This window comes from Triturus cristatus, chromosome 2_2 (genome assembly GCF_964204655.1).
Source record: "Triturus cristatus chromosome 2_2, aTriCri1.1, whole genome shotgun sequence".
Lineage (NCBI taxonomy): Eukaryota > Metazoa > Chordata > Amphibia > Caudata > Salamandridae > Triturus > Triturus cristatus.
Window position 1 is genome coordinate 361,270,350 of NC_140582.1, and position 21,293 is coordinate 361,291,642.

The window sequence follows — 21,293 nt, forward strand, 5'->3', positions numbered from 1 at the left end:
CCTTACTCTACCTCGCATACTGATTAAAGTCTGACCTTAACCGGAGAAAATCCCTAATTGTATTTGTGAGCATGTGTTTTGAAAAGGTTTTTAAATACTCATTTACCCAAACAGTTGCGTTGTGGTCCTATTTTGTAAGACATTGTGACCCTAGACATTTTTACTATTACCCTCGTCTGGGATTACTCTACATCATATTAAATAATGCTGGTGCGATAAATAAATAATGCCAGAATGGTAAATATACAAATGTAAATTTACCCTCCTAAGTCAGGTGGTTAGTAAATTTTAAGTGTGCACACAGCTTTGTGGTTCGATCCCCTAAAATCCAAGGACCCGATTTCCAAAGGGCCTCCACACTTTTGGCAGAGAACCCGCAGTCCTGGGGGGGGCCTCAGCAATGAGAAACTGCAATGCGGAGGTCCAGTCATGAGTGCGGGCCCCCACTGCAACTGAGGGGCACCCGCCAGGAGTGACGAGGCCTTTGTGACTCGGCCCCCAGTTTTGAGTTACTACATAAAAAGATGGAAAGTGAGGGGGGCAGGCACAAGCAGTACATAACTGAAAAAAGAAGCTCCAGAGAGGGAAGAAGCAATGCATTTAATTAGTATTCAGAGATTTGGGAGATTGATCAACTGGGATGTGGTGGGGTCAGCTTTCTAAAGGGAGGAGAAAGGTATGTGCTCTTCAGCCAGCACATCTAAAGTACATATAATTGATGACAGCAAAAATACCATTGACACGAAGTTTGAATGCCATAAAAATAAACCATTTTAATAGATAAATAAATTAAAAACAGCTTAGGGCAGTTTTATTTGCACTCATGACTCCTGGACGTTTCACAATCTCTGTATTGCATTATTCCAAAAGATCACTGAGTAAAATATACCCATCTCAATACATTCAAAATCATTAAACACCATGTGCAACACCAACAAACAGATGTACCTGATTCCCTTTTTCTTCTTTGGCATAACATTTTAGATCAATCATTTTAATTTACAGTACGTTAGCCTGTCTGGAATGCACACATAAAGTTCTCCATGGGAGGTGAAACAGAAAATTAAAGTCATCTATACCAAACGCCTTTAACAGTTTCCATATGAAACCACGAGCTCGGTACTATAAACTATTTACTTTAGGCAGGAGGGTGCCATGTTCTATTAAAGTGTTTAAATGTAACATTCAATTTGGCAGCGTGTTTAAAGGGCGGCACTCTGCCGCATCCGTCAGAAAATAATCCCAGACACGTGCTGGGGGTCTCATGTTCATATCTCTGTGAAATAACATGTTTCCACTTGATTGAAAAATAAGCTTCACGCTACCAAGTAAAGAGAAGCCCCACATACAAATATTTCAAAAATTTCAAAAAAATAAAAATAAAAAGCAGCCTTCTTTATATAACATTTCTTGCCTACTTTTCTGGCTTGATTCCATGTTGTCCTTTGCGCCTAAACACGAGGAATATGGTATACTCCAATTAAATTTTTCTTCTTCCCCTAACATAGTTTCAGTTTCCTCTTTACATGTATTGTAATATTGTGTTATTTTTCATTGAAAATGTATCGTACAGCATGTTGTGGTAAACCAGCACTATCGCTTTTTGAACTATTAGAAGACCCTTGAGATCATCTCAGGTAATGCTGCCGATTGTTGGTACTATATATTTTGAAATTTCCCAAAATAACGTTCTTTCGTAGCACCCTTACACATTTGAGGTTTTAGTTTAAGAACTACACCGAGTTTAAGACAAGTCACAGTACTTCAATTCTGAGACATTCAAAAACAAGCAATTCATTCCCATCAACAAATTTGGCAGTGGGTAATATGGCCATGAAAAAGGCATATCTTAGACAATTGTTGATCGAGAGACATCAGATGCAGAATTGTGGATCTGTCCACCCACAAGACGTGCATGGCAACCTATGTTTTTTCCATGTGTTAGATTCATTTTGTTCTCATGTTTCTTTCTCTTTTTCCCCCCCACTACCATACAAGTACTTGGCTTCTTTTGTTTGTCCACATCTTTATACCATGGTCCCCATACTCCTCCATTTAAATGAGGGTTACTTCTGGGGTCTTTGGGTGGGTATCTAACTGGGACAGCTGTTTTATTGAATTGAGAAAGTCTCCGCAGAAGCTGCTTCACCACATCTGGATAGGTACGTGAAAGATCCACTCGCTCATATGGGTCAGCTGTGATGTTAAAAAGCCACACCGTTTGTCCATTTGTCCAAGAAATACGCTCACTATTCCGGCGGCTCAGACCAACATTGCTAAAACTCTGTGGTGGCACCCAGTCACTGTTGCCAGGATTACCTGTGAGAAGTTTCCAGTGATTTACCCTAATCGCTGACTGAATTGCTGTGTTCCATATACCAAAACCTGCTGTCCAAGAACCATTTCTAGCCCTGAGGTAAATGGGGTCAATATTGTGAAGGATGTCCACTCTAGCGGACCGTCTGCCTTCACTTATAGTTTCCCATATGTCGTAGCCATCTAATTGGATATCTTCATCGATCTTCCCCTCAGCCAACGTGACCAAAGTTGGGAACCAGTCAGTGATATGCACCAACTCCTTACATACTGAACCTGGATTTGTTAGAAGGGGGCTATGGACAAACCCAACTGCACGGATGCCTCCCTCCCAGTAGGTTCCTTTGCTTCCTCTTAAAGGCCAGTTGCTGCCTCCAGCCATTGGTTGCCCCCCATTATCTGACGAATAAATAATAATGCTGTTGTTATAGTAGCCATATCTTTTCAAGGCGAGAGTGACATTGTTGATTGCTTCGTCTAAGCATGACAACATAGCGGCATACCTCCTTCTATTTATGTTGGTGATTGATCTGTATTTTTCCAAATACTTTCCCGGTGCTTGCAGAGGTGAATGAACTGCTTGGTAAGCTATATATAAGAAGATGGGCTTTTTTGGACTATTAGTGGCTAAGATGTGTTTCACTCTTTGTGTGTACATTTGGGTTGAGTATACACCGTTGTCATGATTCCACGCTGCTTTGTCATTCTCGTACAAGTCATATCCACATATGCCAGGGCTGTCACATTTATAATGTGTGTAGTAATCTCCATTCCCCAAAAGTGAGCCAAAAAAAGTATCAAATCCTCTCTGTGTTGGCATGCATTCTTTCCGATAAAAGCCTAAGTGCCACTTTCCAACCATGTGCGTTGAATAGCCGACCTCTTTTAGCTTCTGTGGTAGGGTTACATTATCCAAAGGCAGGCAGTTGGGCTGAGAGGGCCTTATGATGGAATGCTGAAGACCGGTGTGTATCTGGTATCTGAAAAGAGAAGAACAAGGCACTATTGAACCAAAGAGCAAGAGTAGAGCTTACCATGGAAGACATGTTCATTGTCATGCATTATATACATTCATCTATTTACATAACATGGTTAAGCCTTTTTATTGAATGTTTGCCAGTAGTTTCAAAGCTTGTAGTTGACAGACATGAGGTCTAACTCTGAACTATTTCCTGTAATTCACAGTGCTGAACCGATTTGCAGGAGATTAATCTTCTCTAAACAAAAATAAAATGGATTGTTAACACGGTATTTTGTCTTTCTTTCCCAGCTGGTTGAAAAAAAAGAAAAACACTTTTACAATGACAAGGCTATTCTTAGACCATTAATCAGCCCACACCGAACAAGCTCACCCTCGCAGGCCCATCCTTGATGTAAGAATCTACTAATGAATCCTTCCCAGTGTGTGAGAATAAACACTGTAAAAGCAGAGCATTGTCTGTAAAAGATAAGTCTCCCACCTTGCTCTCATTTTCTCTCTTTTTTGTGTCTTGTTGAATCTACTTAGGCCCGTGTTACAAGCTGCTCGTTAAATTCCGACCCCTTTTTATGCATGGGTCGGAATTAGGAGTTTGAAGGTAGTTAACACATCCGACAGTTATTGGATGCGTTCAATTCCTTAACATTTGTTAAATTTCGTCAGGTTTAAGAGGGAAAAACTTACGGTATTTATCATACCATGCGTTCTTGGTGCGTTAAACACCATAATCTGCATGTTAATCCCCAGAAACTCATAATAGGTGTCATTTATCACACCTGGTAAATATCGATCCCTGTGCGATAAATAGCACCGATATTTCTAATCAGGCTCTAGTGTTAATGCAAAACAAAAAACAAAAAAAAAGAATTTTACATAACACATTTCATTAAGGTTAGCACAGACGTAAACCTATCTGTCAATGTAAACCCCTGATCTCCCTGCCTTCCTCCATGATCCAATAATAGGTATAGACAATCATGTACTTATTTTGTCATTTAGGGAAGGGGTTCTGGCTTCCTATTCTGTCAGATGGAACTCCTTATACTGGGCCCAAGCAGCCTATATTTTGTGGTGCTTCTGTGGACAGCCTCTAGCGATGTAGATGTGGATTTCCAAGCTCATACATCTGTTTATACTCGCCTTCCATCTCTCTATGCGTGGGGGATACTCGTCCTTCCACGCTTTGGTGATACCTCTTTTGGCAACTGCAAAACCCAGCCACGTGATGGCCACTCAGTATCTATCACTGTCTGTGTCTATAGTGACATGGACTAGGGTAAATTTGGGGATCCTAGGCAGGATCCATCCTACATCTTACCCAAGCAGGTGAGCACTCCCTCCCAGAAGGGCCTCAATGCCTTGCAGTCCCACATCGAATGAAGAAAGGTTCCCGTGAGCATCCCACATCTCAGACGTGTTGGAGAAGCTATCACTCCCATTTTCCATGGCTGTTCCATGTAAAGTATACTCGATGTAAGCATTTAAGTTAAATCAATGGAAATTGTGATGCTATTGCCGTCTCACTGAGGGATGCAAGTGCTTCTCTCCAGTTATCAACTGTTAGTGGCCCCAGATCTACATCCCATGCTGCTCTGAGGTTGTGGAAGGTGTCTTTGGAGTTGATCACAAGCCTACAGTAGACCTTCGAAATCTTATGGGTGAAATGGTCCTCCAGAAGGATATTGGCCTTGATGGGACTGTAGTCTGCAACTTGGGTGGAGAAACTTTGGGGCATATTAGCAAGAAGAGGCGATAATTATCGCTAACCCAGGTTAGCGGCATTTTTTTTATCGCCGTCGATCCCTGATGGTTATCGCCATGTTAGCAACGTATTATCAACATGTCGCCAACAAGCGATAGCTTCGGGGATCAGCAGCGAAAACTGCCGCCAACTGCAGAGCGATGGCGATAAGGAAATAGGAGATAGTGGGCGGAATTTAGCGATGAAGCCAATCAGCGATAAAAAGACGCACGCTAAGGAGCAAGTGTGGAAAAAATAGCCAACCAGTCCACCCCCATACAAAAGACACACAACAGGTCGAGTAGGATGCTGAGGTTTCTAGCGTGTTCCGAGTGGGTAGGTGGGCTTACGAGGGCGAAGGCCACCAGGTGTAGTCCTATGCTGAAGGGGTGATTCCAAGGACAAGGACTTCTGTCTTCACAGCGTTGAGCTTCAGGCAGTTGTTGGTCATCCAGACTGGGACGTCCTGCATTCCTTCCTGGAAGTTGAGTCTGGCGGTGGTGGGGTCCTTGGTGAGGGAGAAGATGAGCTGGGTGTCATCAGCGTAGGATACGCTGTTGGGGCCGTGTTGTCGGACAGCGAGGGGGGCCATGTAGATGTCGAATAGGATCGGGCTCAGAGATGACCCCTGTGGGAGTCCGCATGTGATTTAAGTGGGATAGGAGAGAAAGGGTGGTAGTCGGATCCTTTGGCTTCTTCCGGGGAGGAATGATCGGATCCAGTCTAGGGCTGTACCTTGTATGCCGGCATCGTGAATTCTTGCGAGATAAGCCGGTATTTCTTGAGGTCAGTGGGGTCAGCAAATATGACACGTTATTTCACATGCCATTACTTCGCATGCCATTACTATGTGGTTATTACTTAGCAATAACTGTTACTATGCAAGTTTTTACTTCACATACCATTACATTGAAAGTGTTAATGTATACAAAGTAAACACTTGTCTAGTAATAAAAATGGTATGCAGAATAACGTGTCATATTAAAAAAAGACATTTAAGCACATTTTAAAAATGTTTAAAACACAACAATAGAAATACACTACCCTACACATCTAAAAATGGAAAACACTACCAAAACACTCAAACACTACACTACCCTACACTACTGAAACACCACTACACTACCCTTATCCCTAAAGCACTACCCCTGCACGAACCTACACATTCCACCACTCCGCTCCCTACACTCATTCACTACCCATCCCATCACAACCCCCCGACACTACACAAAACACTAAAACATGTATATTAATAAAAACAGACATTTACCACAACACTACACTAAATACTAAAAACAAATACACTACCCTACACAAAACAAACTCTTATAAACTACCCTACACTACTCAAACACCACTACACTACCCTAAACCCTAAATCACTACCCCCAGTATGACACTGCCCCTACCCCAGTCCTGTCCCTACTCTCAAACACTACCCTTCACGACCCCCAACACTACCCTAAACCCTAAACCACTACCCTACACTACACCACACCAGTACTCTAAACCCTAAAACACTAACCCATGCACGACCCTCACCCTTCCCCCAGTCTGCTCCCTTCACTACAACACTACCCTACACGACACCCCAACACTACCCTTAACCCTAAAACACTACCCTACACTACACAAACACCACAACACTACACTAAACCCTAAAATACTACCCCAGCACGACCCTCCCCCTACCCCCAATCCTGTCCCTACACCCAAACACTCCTCTACATGACCCCGACACTACCCTAAACACCAAAACACTACTCATCAAACACAACTCTACCTTAATACTCCCCTACCCTAAACCCTTAAAAATAGCCCCTCTTACCTCTCTCTCCTCGTGTCCTTTGTTCTCCTTCCTGCATCTTCAGAGAGGCGGTCATCGTTGCACGTCGTTGTGAGGAAACGCCTCAGTTTCCTCATATCGATGTGGTTCGCTTTACAATGCATGCGTTGTAATAACATGCGTAGAAATGGCTATGCGTTATTACAGCGCATGCGTAGTAAAGCATGAGTAGTAATGGTACGCGGTGTAATGACCGCGAACAAAAGGATGTTTACCGGGGTCAGCTGTGTTGGAGTCCGGGGTGGTGATTACGCTCTGGTGGCAGTGGAGTTAGGATAACTGGACGTGGGTTGTGTTAGCCGAGGCCTGTTGTCAGTCTCTGACTTTTCCAGGTTTGAGAGCATGGAGGGTGGCTGTGCTGTAACAGTGGGTGGCCTGTGATCAAGGATCCCTGGCGCTGTCATGGTTGTGTTGTGGATGGGCGCAGACGGGCTTGTATTAGGCGCGCCATCTGTGCGGCAGCGGCACGTGTCCGCTGTGCAATCGCGCAGCGTCCGCCATGTATGAGGGGAGGGTGGAGGATTGAGCAGCTGGGAGGCAGAAATGGGTAAGGCAGGGGTGCCGGGCAGCAGCGGCAGGAAGCGGGAAGTGCAGACTCAGAGAAGCCAAACAATCATTTATAAAGGGGGAACAGAAGCGCTAACTAACTGATGTAATCATGCTATGTATCCTCGGGGGAGGGTGGGTAGGACTGCTCCAAACACAGAGCAGGGCATGGGCGGATTGGCATACCCACTCAAGTGAGCAACAACTGTTTGTGCGGCCCACTCAGGATGCCCAATGCAGTCATGCACACTTCCCTGTTTGCAATGCAGGCTGCATTAAGCCTGCATGGAGAACATGCCCACCCCTCCGGTCCCGGGTTGCATGACGTCCCGTTGCCAATTACCAATCCCACCACTACATTGCAGCGTTGTGATTGACTCCGGGGAGAAAGCCTGGCTGGCTACTTCCTATTCCTGGAAGCAGACGCAGGAGAGCAGGAGAGCGGGAGCTAAGAAGACACAGGACCCGGCTTGGAGGTAAGACTTCCCTCAATAAATTTTCTCAATAGCCGCTCACACACACATCCCCGCGTCCATGCACTATCCAGTGTTCTTTCCGGCGTTTAACACCCCACAGCTGTCCAGACACCCCAGCACTTCTCACTGTTGTCCGCTGTGCGCCCATGCACTGTGGGCATACCACTCGTGTGCCAAAGGCACATACGTAGTTGCGACGCATGCCATGATCTCGCATTCCATTCCAATGCATACTAATACTAGGCACATTGCAACAGTTCCCACTTCAGTGAGTGCAACCCAACACTAACCTTTGCACAACAAAACCTAACATGAACCCTTGAATCCCTTTTTAGAACCCCCAGTACACACCAGAAAATCACATGTGAGACAAATGCACACCCCATTTTTCATATTTCATCCCACAACACATATTTCATATTTACCCCCAAATACTCCCCAAATTTCATATTTTACCCCAATATACCCCAAATTTCAAATTTTACCCCAATACACCTCAAATTTCATATTTTACCCCCAAATTTCATATTTTTACCCCAAAAGCACACCCTATTCTTCAAATCTGACCCCCAGAAAAACAACAATTTTCATTTCTGACATCTAAAACACATTCACACATGGAAAAGTTAAAATTACCCCATAACTGACCTCACAATGCGTTGTACTCGAATGCTATGTTAAGGCACCCACGTTGTCAGAGTTGCAATGTACTGCCTGCATTGTAATGGTCGTCTCCCGTACATAAGACAACCCATAGGCTACGCCGTTTGCGTCCATCAGCCCCTGGACTGCGCTCAGCACAGAGGAGCATTCCTCTTGGTCACTCCACCGCTACGACGCCTGCACCCTCCTCTCCATCAACCCTGGACTCCAACTCGCCTGCCAGGACCTACCTCTGCTCAGTACTGTACTTCGCCTTCACCATCACAGATGGCTGCAATATCACCCGCAAGGAGCACCCCGACAGTCAAGGAGGAGGCATTGCCACCACCTACAGGGGCACACTCCGACTGATCACGCACTTTAATGTGCCAAGGGTGACCATGGACCACGTCAACTCCCAGGAACATTCTCTGCGGCACCCTCATGTGCAGGCAAAAAAGTGCCGCTAAAGCGGCGATGGGCACTTGATAATATGCCCCTTTGTTTTTAGTAAGTGCGTGCAGGAGTTGGAGATATCTAAAGATTTGGCTCTTGTGCATATCATACTCCTCTTGGAGATCGGCAAAGGATTTAAGCGTAGTGCCTTTTATAATGAATGTATGCCTCTACTACGAAAGCCAGAATGGCGAAGGCTTTTGTAATAAAGACGTTATGACGAAATTCTCATTACCACATTAGTTTCCACAGTGAAAACCAATAACACGAGATGCAACAGAGTGCTATTGGAAATGCTGTAACTATGAACGCCATCAAAACGCGTTCATTAATACCAATAAACATTACAACGCCAAATAGAAATATGCCCCACAAACTGGTCTCAAGGTAATATGCAAGCAAACGAACATTGCACGCACTTTTACATGATGAAGAGCGGTTGAAATGATCCCAGTAACATTACAGCGTACGTGGATTTTAATAAGTAATGTTCACAGCCTGCCGGTAACTGTCATCCCTACGCGCGTATGCAGTAAGAGAATAGACAAGTAGTTCTAACTTACTGTTTTGTTAACTTAGAGAATATTCCCAAAATCAAAATGGCTACATGTTTTCACACCGTAACGAAAAGTACAAAGTTATATTGCTTTAAAAAAATGTATGTTCTGTTACGTATGATAGATATCCTTTTAAAAATGCATTCCAAAACAAATTTTCTTAAAAAAAAAATATGCACCAAAGCTTAAACATCTAAATGTTGCCGCCCACTAATTTGTAGTCAGTTGTTCTGTGAAACTGATCACCACCAGACGTGTCTGACACCTACACTGTCAATGACTGTTGTAATTTGAGACAGTTTCACCTAGTGACCAAAGTAAGTACTGCATTTAGACCTACTTTTCTATTATAAGCTTAGAAATAAAATGTTTATAAAAAATATTTATAAGATATTTTTAATATATTTCAGAAAACTTGGCAGTTTCACAGCTAACTGTAATAATGTACAAGGAATTAAATGTAAGTAAGAACATTTTTCTTTGGTCTGGAAATAAAGTTTCAAATAAATGTGACAACAATTAACAATTTGGTTTAAAAAACAACAATACCCCCATGCGACATGTTCTTCAGGATGTTATGAGGGGAAAATGTATTGAAAATATGCACCTCTAAAGTGATAAACCAATTTAAAAAATGTGTACTAAGACAAGACTAATTACCCAAAACAAAGGTGCTGAGGACATCCCTTATGTTGATCCTACAGAGTGACAAGGGTGAAATGCAACTCCTCTTCAATAGTCTCCAGCTCAGCTACTAGACAATGCTGGGGGCAGCTTTATTTTAAACCAAAACGAATGTGGGGCCATTTCACATAACAATATAGTTGTGCGATCTCCATTCTTTAGAGCAGGTTACAGTATTTTGATGATTGCGAAGTTGCCACAGTATATGGTACATATATTTTCTAAAAAACTACATATGTTGTTTTGTCCCACAGTAAAGGGACAGCATTTACATTCCAGTCAAACCATAATCCTTATCACAGAAAAAGTGTGTCTTCTCATTGTAGGTATAAATATATGTATAATGTACAAGTAAAATAAACAATCCAAAAAAAGAAGTAGATTTCATTGGTTCTGGATAGGAAATGAGTTAAAAAAAAATTACCCATTTTGGGACCATCACTCAGGTCAGGGACTGGACAGTGGCGGCACAATTTTCTATTCCCACTCCACTGGGGGTATCCCTCAGGGCAGGTGCTGGACAGTGGATGGGGAAATGTATTATTCTCACTTCGCTGGGGGCATCACTCAGGGCAGGTGCTAGACATTTACTGGGGGTCAAATTTACTATTCCCACTCTGCTGGGGGCATCCATCAGGGCAGGGGCTGGAGGGGCAGCCATGGCCAGCCGGGGGGTAGCTGTAGCCTGTGCAGCTAAGAGCACTGGGGCACGGTGGGGGGGATTTCAACAGATGATGATGATGAGGGAAAGTTTATAATGTATTTATTTTCCCTCATCATCGTTCGTCGAAACCCTCCCCCACCGGGCCCACCGCCCCACCCCATTTCCCTGCATGGGCCGTGGCTGCTGGGGGCTAATTTACTATTCTGACTCCACATGGGGGGATCCCTCAGGGCAAGTGCTGGACAGTGGCTGGGGGTCAAATTTACTATTCTCACTCCGCGGAGGGTTTCCCTCAGGGCAGGTGGTGGACAGTGGCTGGGGGTCAAATTTACTATTCCCACTCCTCTGGTGACATCCCCCATGGCAGGTGTTGGACAGTGACTGGGGGGGCTAATTTACTATTCTCACACCTCTGGGAACATCCCTCAGGGCAGGTGCTGGACAGTGGCTGGGGGCTAATTTACTATTCCCACTCTACTGGGGGCATACTTCAGGGCAGGTGTTGAACAGGGGCTGGAGGGGCTAGTTTACTATTCTCACATTGATGGGGGTGTCCCTCAGGGCAGGTGCTGGACAGTGGCTGGGTGGCTAATTTACTATTCCCAATCTGCTGGGGTGCAACCCTCAGGGCAGGTGCCGGACAGTAGCTGGGGGTCTAATTTACTATTCCCACTCCGCTGGAGGTGTCCCTCAGGGCAGGTGCTGAACAGTGGCTGGGATCAAATTTAGTATTCTCACTCTGCCAGGTACTATTTATCAGTCAGGTTTTGGATGTACACTGTGGTTTATTAATACATTCAGAAACAAAACAGTAAATAACCTGGTATAATTGTGTTTTTTAGTGTAAAAGAAGGACCACGACCAACTTGAGAAAGGTCAAATATATGTGTTTTCTCTTGCTTCAAGAAACCACATACCCAAGATCAATAATCAACCAACAACAACTTCATTCAAGACAATACTAATGTAAACACAAGATGTATTGAGCAAAAAGCTAACGGTATTTTCCTCCCTCAAGGAATATTGGAGTTTTGAAATTTTTAACACATTGTCTTTCAAAAGAAAATTCCCTTTGACTGTTTTTCACCTCTTGCTGAAAGTAATAGCTTGTTCATTTCTCCATCCTATCAAGAGGAAAAAGATAACACAAATAACAGTTTGTAATGAATATGCCCTTTCTTTTTTCATTTTGTTTTCACAGGCCTGAACAAAATGGCATCTTCCTGCCAAGCTTTGTATGTCAAATCTACACCTTGAAACCTGCTTCTAAAGTACAATGGCTATCTTTACTGTAAGGAGAAGATAACTGAGCCCAGGAATTATTGGAGGTGTGTGCATTATCACTCATCCCATTGCACAGGCAGAGCATTTACCCTGGAGCCCACTGTCCTTTGTTCAACAGAATATAACCACTCTGCCTCTGCAATGGTGATAGACATTAGAGAACATGAGCCGCACATAAAAAAATGCTTACATCCACCTCCAATGATCTCTGTGGCTCAGTTTTGTGGGGGCATCACAAACTATTCCCATGCACGTTGCTAGCAGTATGCCCTCCATTTCCAACCTCCATAGAATGATACAAAGAAGAAAACAGGCAAGTAATCCACAAAGTATTGCCCCTCAAACATACTCTGATATTAATATACCCCTAAACTTACTTTAACTTTTAGTGATGAACATTTCCTTCTCCATGACAACCAAAACCGTAAAAAAAGAGTCACTAATTTTTAGCACGGGACAAACCTGATAACTCTTGGATGATGGATGGGACCTTTAAATCCATGCACTATCCGTTCACCCAAATTGACACAATTCACGCTAACATTAATATTAACACTTTGCCTTTGGTATATAGTTTACTACCTGTTGAGCAACCCTCAACCTATATGGAATTTTTATCTGTGGTAAAAGCTAAAACAAACAAAGTCCAGAGAAAATAAACAATTGACTTTGAATTAACAATGTTAAATAAGGTAACCAAATTGTACCCTGAAAGTCAAATTCAAGGAGATTTTTTTTTCACTTTTCTCAGGCGTTTTGTTGTAAAATACAAAAAGCATCCTTAGCTGAGGATTACTTTACAAATAGTAAACTTCAGTTTGAATTACGTAAATTAACTGTGATAACGTTTGTGCCTCCTGACTACCAGCGGCCAGTGTAGGTAAGCGCGGTGGGGTGAGGCGGTGCGGGGGGGATGTCAACAGATGATGGAATAGGGCAAATTAAATAAATGAATAACTCCTATTCTGTCATCTGTCGACAACCCCCGCAGCACCTCGCTCCTCCCCTCTGCGCTTACCCGCACCAGCCGCTGCTGCTGCTGACAGCGTAGAATAATTTTACTCTGCCATTTCTGAATCTGATTACTTTGCCCAAAATTATGAAAAATTGTCACCCTTACTAAATTACTTTAAGGACACCTGAATTGGCCGTCTGGGCAGGTCGGGTCACAGGAGGAAGCAAAAATTTGCAATTAAATTGTAGAACTGATACAAATCCAGTTTAGAGGGAGGTGCAAAAGTTACAATGCCATACAGGGATGCCACAATTCCTTCAATAAAGCAATTGGGAAACATCATCCCAACCTATATCATCTCTATGAAATTTTGAAGAAGGAACAAAGTGTTCAAGAAATGAGAATTGTAAAATCACTGCAGGTAGCCTGAACCCACGTGTTTCAAAAAAGAGTAAGGAAATGTCCCCAGCGCACTTAGGACGAGAAAGCAAAAGACACAGAAATGATAAGCGGAATGCAGAACAAATCAAACATTCACTCCCAGTCAAGAGACCTGGGTTAAATCTATCGTTCTTTTGCTCAACATGTTTTCTCGCCTTAAGTGCACTGGGTATGCCCAAACGTGGGTCCCGGGCTCCCTGTGCCACTGAATTCAAGCTAGCCTGGCTGATGAGGGGTGATACCCCGAAACCTGTCCCAGGATGCTCGTTTCTAGTCCAGGCAGGACCTGGCTGTGCAGTTCAGGTTGGACTGTTCCCATGAGGAGCAGTGTCAAGACTGATTTGCATGTGGCTAGGTCTAAACTGGGGTGACATGGTGAGCAAAAACACAATGGATTTATAACCCAGGTCTCTTGACTGAGGTGAATGCTTTATTATCTCGCCTGGCGAAAGCAGCGCATGTGCTGGCTTCGCTATTGCGAGTACCTTTTGGAATTGATTCTGCCGAGGGCTTTCATGCACGCGTCTGCATGGACAAACATGGCTGCTCTCGCCATCTGTCCATAGCAAACAGCATGCGCGTGTCTGTGGGACTGTGAACAGTCCGACACCATCTTTCGTTGTCATAGCAACGAAAATGCCGCTTCGCGTGTGCTCTTAATTAGGATGGCCTTCGCGCGATCGCTTTCGCGATCGCTTTAACTTTCACGGCCGCTTGTAGACAAACGTCATGAACTTGACACTCTCCCTCTCCGGTTTCCACACATTACATACAGAACGGGGCTGGGTAGCAGTGTAAGGAGTGACCTGAAGCTACTTCACATTCGAATACCACCATGAGAACCACATTACGTGTGCGCCACTAATAGCGCTATTGTGGACTTTTGACGCCTACAATGGAAAGGCAGCTTTTTTCTTCACTCTGCTCTTTGAGGTTTGTGACTGAACAGCAAGCATCCTTGCGGTAGTCCCGAAGCTCTAATGCTTTCCGATTCCATATCAGATTAGATCCCCTCGTTCATTGTTTTTCTATGCACTCTGGAATCGGCAGTCATTAATAGGACTACAAGTATCAGAATGCACAGTGCAAAAAGTAACCTGTCCGGCCTACATTTGCATGGAGATGGGAGACCACCCTGACCTACGCCGGGTCGTTGCTGGCTACAACTGCACACAATCGAAAAGCAACGGGTTGACCCAGGCCCCCCGCAAGCACTCAGGGCTCGAGTCGGGGTACCACGGGGGTGGACAGCATCCCCCCCTTATTTTACCGGGTTTTTACCAGGTGGACGCCGTCCCCCCTGCCCATGACCGTGGAAACCTTGAGAGCTCATTGTGCAAGGCGACAGACTTCTTGACTTCCTGCTCCTGGCAGTGCAGACTGCTGATGCACTTGTACAAGGCGGTGAATAGGCCCTGACACTGCCAGACATAAGCATTCTGTAATGCGGTGTTTTTGTTTTATATGCCCATTTCACTCACTGGTGCTGTCACAGTGTTCTACGCCTGTATGTGTACAGGCACCACGAGTAGCACGAGGGACTCTGCATGTAGCACACACTGTGATCATCTGAGCCACATCTAGGCGCTAGGGCTTCAGCAACCGTTCGAAGGTAGAAGTGCACAGTGAGTGCGACCTCAAAGCACTGCTTCTGCAGTCATCCTGGCTCCCTAGAGTGCTGCTGGCCATGTCATGGATTCTAACACAGCATGTCTCGTGTTCTAGCTCCTCATACTCTGTTCATAACTCCCAGGATCCGATCCTCACACTCTCTTCATGTGCCCTAAGCTCCTCACACTGCACAGGCACTCAAGGTCCTCACACTCCGCCCAAGAGCCTCCAGCACCTCACAGTGTCTGTCCAATCGCCTCAATCTGCTCCTTACCCGTCTGTCCGCGTGCCTCGTGCACTTACACTGTATCCGTCGGCCCAAGCCATCATACGCAATTCATGAACACGCCACAATCACCTCACTTCCTGTCGTGACGTCACTTCCGGTGACACCACCTAACTTGGAGCATCCCCCCACTTCTTTTTTAGGACTTGGGCCCTGCTAGCACTGGTAAACAAAAGGCATTGTTAACAGCTGGTTTTAAGCCAGACATAACATCAGGCGCAGTATGTGCTAAGGGGCCATCATGTTGGAAGTTGTTTCACACTTAATCTGTCATGTTGTCTTTTCGAAGATCGGTTAAGAAATGTTACTTGAATTTAGCTTTTACAGAATATTTGACATTGTAGGTTTTCATGTATACTTGTAGGTGTATTGTTATATTTGTATGCATGTCACTTTGTAAATTTTTTGCGAGTTTTGCTCCCTCGTCAGCTCTACCATGCTGCAAAACCCCTTGAGGTGGCAGCCCACTTAAAACCAACTCACATTTGCGTTTTACGCTCAGATCTATCATCAACGCCTAGACCCTTCTTCTAAAACACTAGCGTGTGGCGGACCCCAAATCTTCAGCTTTTCCCGCGTGGTGTTTATTGTTTTGAACAGGTTGTTTCAAGTTTCTGTATTTCCTGATAGGTACTGCTATCTTTAGTTTTAAAATGCTTGCTTCAAAGTGAAGACAAAACTCTTTCCTAAGGCATTGAAAACTTATATACGGAGATCTTTAATTCAGAATTTTTATTTCCAACTGCGAACTTGCAGGGGGTGGTGGCCGTAACAAATATATTTTTTACCCAAATTCGAGGATTTGCACCGATATCCCTCCTGCTCGCATTAAAAGTAAATTAGGACACCTCCCGAAGTTCGCTCCAGACTCCTTTGGCACTTCTGATCCTGTGGAAGCAGGAGTGAAAATACTAACATTTTTCTAGTTTTGCCGCATAAATAAGCCGTTTCAATGAGGGGAGTGGTGGCTGCAGCCGGCTTGTGTGGCTAATGAGGTGAAAACGTGTGTTTGTCCAGCACGATGAAAGGTCAGCAGACAACAGCTCCAGGTCAAAGCTTGGCCAGTTTTGCATCTGACCCAAAACGTCAGTTTTGCGTTAATCGGCGCTAAAGTGGCATTAATGACCGCCTAATGGGCCTGCACCAATTTGAGGCCTTCGGGCCCTGAAAGCCTCGGCCTCGCAGTGGTATCCGCCTGACCTGCCCATTCCCTCAGTGGGGCTGCTGAGAGGAGATTAGTGCAAGCCTCGGGCCTGTGGATTAAACAACAAGCATTGGCATAGCCAATAGGTCTCGTCTTTGGGACCTTATAAGTATTTAGATATGCAGCACAATATCCTTGGTGCAACAACATTAACTGTTGCATGGTTAAACACTTATAAGGTCCCAAAGGCGAGACATATTGGCTATGCCAATGCTTGTTAGTTCTGCATTCCATCCATCATTTGTGTGTCTTTTGCTTTCTCGCCCTGAACGCCTGGTATGCCCAGGCGTGGGTCCTGGGCTCACTGTTCCACCGGACTCAAGCTAGCCTGGCTGATGAGGGGATGATAACCTGAAACCGGTCCCAGGATGCTCATTTCCAGAGAGGACCTAGCCTGGCAGTTTGGGCTGGACTGCTCCCATGGGAAGCAGGGTCATGAAAAACTTGCATATGGCTGGTTCCAAACTGAGGTTGCATTGTGATCCTAAGTGGGAAGGGTATGCCCAGACGTGAGTCCCATGATCACCGTGTCACTGGATTCAAGCTAGTCTGGCTGATGAGGAGTGATACCCTGAAACCTGTCCCAGGATGCGTGTTTCCAGTCCAGGGAGGACCTGGACTGGCATTTCGGGCTGGACTGTTCCCTTGGGGGGGGGGGCAGGGTCAAGACTGATTTGCCTATGGCTGGTTCCAAAATGGGGTGGCATCGTGAGTCAAAAAATAATGGATTAAACCCAGATCTGTCACTGGGGGTGAATGTTTGATTTGTTCAGCATTCCATCCATCATATGTTCTTTTCACTATCTCCGCCAGGCAGAGGTCAGGTGGCACTGTTCCCGATTCCAGGGCCGAAAGGAGGGTCTAGTCAATGTGTCAATGAGTTGGGTGTGATACTTTTTAAAGAGTTTTTCAGAGAACTCATCGGGCCCAGTGCCTTCTCTGATTAGAGTCGGGTGAGGACTTCTGCCAACTCTTCTGTTGTGATGTTTTCCTAGCTCTGCAGAGTCTTCCCTCCCCAATGGAGCCATTGGCAGGTCTCTTATGAACTCCTGCAGGGTTATATGGTCAGGTCGACTTTGGTCTGAGTATAGCACTGGGCTATGTACACATTTCATATCACCTTCATTCTGTTCTCGTTAAGATTGTGCACAATAGGCTCTGTATGTGTGGCATTTGGTGCACAACCAGTGAAGAGTCTTGCTTGTCTTGTCTCCCCACTGGTATAGATGGCTCTGCTTGGCAACCCACACCATTAACCTGTTCATTAGCATTTGTTGAAGGATCTATTGTGTATGCATGGAATCTCTAAGGAGGCTTGCTGTACAGGATGTCATTAACTCCCTTTCCAGCTTCAGTATACGGGATTCGAGGTCAGCCATTTCTTGTTGTTGCCTACGTTTCTTACCCAATATGTGACTTATAACATCCCCTCACAGGGTGGTTTTCATTGCCTCACACAGAGTCACATTAGAGTCTACTGACCCTTTGTTCGACTTTAGAATTTGAGCAATAGCTGTTTGAATGCAAGCCCTGGAGTCACCGCCTTGCAACCCCCACACGTTGAGGCACCAGTTAGCTTTCCATCCCCAGTCGTAATGTTAGCTCCATTGGGGAGTTGCCTAAAACCTTCTAGCTAATAGATGTGTGTCCATTACCCTGTGTGTTTCAGAGCTCGGCATATTGAAGTAATCTTAGTGTGAAAAGGCAATATGTGCTCCACAATAATGTGTGTAGCACCTCTCCTTGGGGTGGAAGGACCTCCATGCATCTAGGAAACATGTGGGCTTGTGCACGATCTTCCCCAGAGGATTTGTCGAGGATAGAATTTGCAACCCCATTCATGCTCCCCCCCAGGATCCAGGGTCATGCCAGGAATTTTGTTACTAGTGGACCCAATGTAAGTAAAAGGTCAGTGGTGAGAGGTGGGGGTGCATTTACACTAAGGAATAAAGATAGGTTACCCCTCAAGGAGGCCAGACAATGCTATGTATCAGCCTCCCTGTCTTGCCACACCTGAGTCACTTTAAATGCCACACAGTGGTGGATCAGCAGTGCCACTCCTTTTGACCCCCTAGCAAAGCCCGCATGGAACGCTTGTGAGTATCCCATCCACACCAGACATGGACACCTATTACCTACCAGGTGTATCGCCTGAAAAAGGAGAACATTGGCTCCACAGCATTTGGCCGTTCCCAGGATTGCTCCCCATTTTACTGTGACAGGAGGCCTTTGATATTTCATGTAAGGAGGTGTAAGTGATTGTAAGGCCGGACCCTATTCGGGGTTAACATGTCTCATGAAGATTGGATGTCTCATTTGTGTACGTGGAATTTGATTCTGTTGTTGAGGTATTTGTTTACGTTGATGTGCAGTCATTTGTAGGCGTGAGTGATGATTTTGAAGGTCACTCTTTACACCACGGGGGGACAGTGGAGTCTACGTAGGCGTTGGTTGGTGTGTTAGTGCCGGGGAAGCAGAGTAGGGAGTTGTAAATGGCGGTGTAGAGTGAGTGTCCATAGTCCACTCTGCTGGTGATAAGTGCATGGGTGACTGTCTTCCTTGACTCTGGGGGTATCCATTTGAAGGACTTGCGGAGGATGCAGAGAGTGTTGAAGCAGCTGGAGGTGACGGCGTAGACCTGTCTGGACATGGTGAGGGATAGGTCGAGTAGGATGCTGAGGTTTCTAGCGTGTTCCGAGTGGGTAGGTGGGCTTACGAGGGCGAAGGCCACCAGGTGTAGTCCTATGCAGAAGGGGTGATTCCAAGGACAAGGACTTCTGTCTTCACAGCGTTGAGCTTCAGGCAGTTGTTGGTCATCCAGACTGGGACGTCCTGCATTCCTTCCTGGAAGTTGAGTCTGGCGGTGGTGGGGTCCTTGGTGAGGGAGAAGATGAGCTGGGTGTCATCAGCGTAGGATACGCTGTTGGGGCCGTGTTGTCGGACAGCGAGGGGGGCCATGTAGATGTCGAATAGGATCGGGCTCAGAGATGACCCCTGTGGGAGTCCGCATGTGATTTAAGTGAGATAGGAGAGAAAGGGTGGTAGTCGGATCCTTTGGCTTCTTCCGGGGAGGAATGATCGGATCCAATCTAGGGCTGTACCTTGTATGCTGGCATCATGAATTCTTGCGAGATAAGCCGGTATTTCTTGAGGTCAGTGGGGTCAGCAAATATGACACGTTATTTCACATGCCATTACTTCGCATGCCATTACTATGTGGTTATTACTTAGCAATAACTGTTACTATGCAAGTTTTTACTTCACATACCATTACATTGAAAGTGTTAATGTATACAAAGTAAACACTTGTCTAGTAATAAAAATGGTATGCAGAATAACGTGTCATATTAAAAAAAGACATTTAAGCACATTTTAAAAATGTTTAAAACACAACAATAGAAATACACTACCCTACACATCTAAAAATGGAAAACACTACCAAAACACTCAAACACTACACTACCCTACACTACTGAAACACCACTACACTACCCTTATCCCTAAAGCACTACCCCTGCACGAACCTACACATTCCACCACTCCGCTCCCTACACTCATTCACTACCCATCCCATCACAACCCCCCGACACTACACAAAACACTAAAACATGTATATTAATAAAAACAGACATTTACCACAACACTACACTAAATACTAAAAACAAATACACTACCCTACAAAAAACAAACTCTTATAAACTACCCAAACACTACACTACCCTACACTACTCAAACACCACTACACTACCCTAAACCCTAAATCACTACCCCCAGCATGACCCTGCCCCTACCCCAGTCCTGTCCCTACTCTCAAACACTACCCTTCCGACCCCCAACACTACCCTAAACCCTAAACCACTACCCTACACTACACCACACCAGTACTCTAAACCCTAAAACACTAACCCATGCACGACCCTCACCCTTCCCCCAGTCTGCTCCCTTCACTACAACACTACCCTACACGACACCCCAACACTACTCTTAACCCTAAAACACTACCCTACACTACACAAACACCACATCACTACACTAAACCCTAAAACACTACCCCAGCACGACCCTCCCCCTACCCCCAATCCTGTCCCTACACCCAAACACTCCTCTACATGACCCAGACACTACCCTAAACACCAAAACACTACTCATCAAACACAACTCTACCTTAATCCTCCCCCTACCCTAAACCCTTAAAAATAGCCCCTTACCTCTCTCTCCTCGTGTCCTTTGTTCTCCTTCCTGCATCTTCAGAGAGGCGGTCATCGTTGCACGTCGTTGTGAGGAAACGCCTCAGTTTCCTCATATCGATGTGGTTCGCTTTACAATGCATGCGTTGTAATAACATGCGTAGAAATGGCTATGCGTTATTACAGCGCATGCGTAGTAAAGCATGAGTAGTAATGGTACGCGGTGTAATGACCGCGAACAAAAGGATGTTAACAGGGGTCAGCTGTGTTGGAGTCCGGGGTGGTGATTACGCTCTGGTGGCAGTGGAGTTAGGATAACTGGACGTGGGTTGTGTTAGCCGAGGCCTGTTGTCAGTCTCTGACTTTTCCAGGGTTGAGAGCATGGAGGGTGGCTGTGCTGTAACAGTGGGTGGCCTGT

At 45.2% G+C, this 21,293-nt stretch overlaps 1 protein-coding gene across 1 annotated transcript in view; it reads right to left on the minus strand.

Annotated features, from left to right (window-relative positions):
- Positions 1-750: 750 nt before the first annotated feature.
- Positions 751-21,293, minus strand: part of ARSJ (arylsulfatase family member J) — a 332,315-nt gene continuing 311,772 nt past the window's right edge. Inside the window, exon 2 of the mRNA XM_085641481.1 lies at positions 751-3,296. Coding sequence (XP_085497607.1) covers positions 1,850-3,296 — 1,447 coding nt within the window. The 3' untranslated portion in view covers positions 751-1,849. The remainder of the gene's footprint in view (positions 3,297-21,293) is intronic.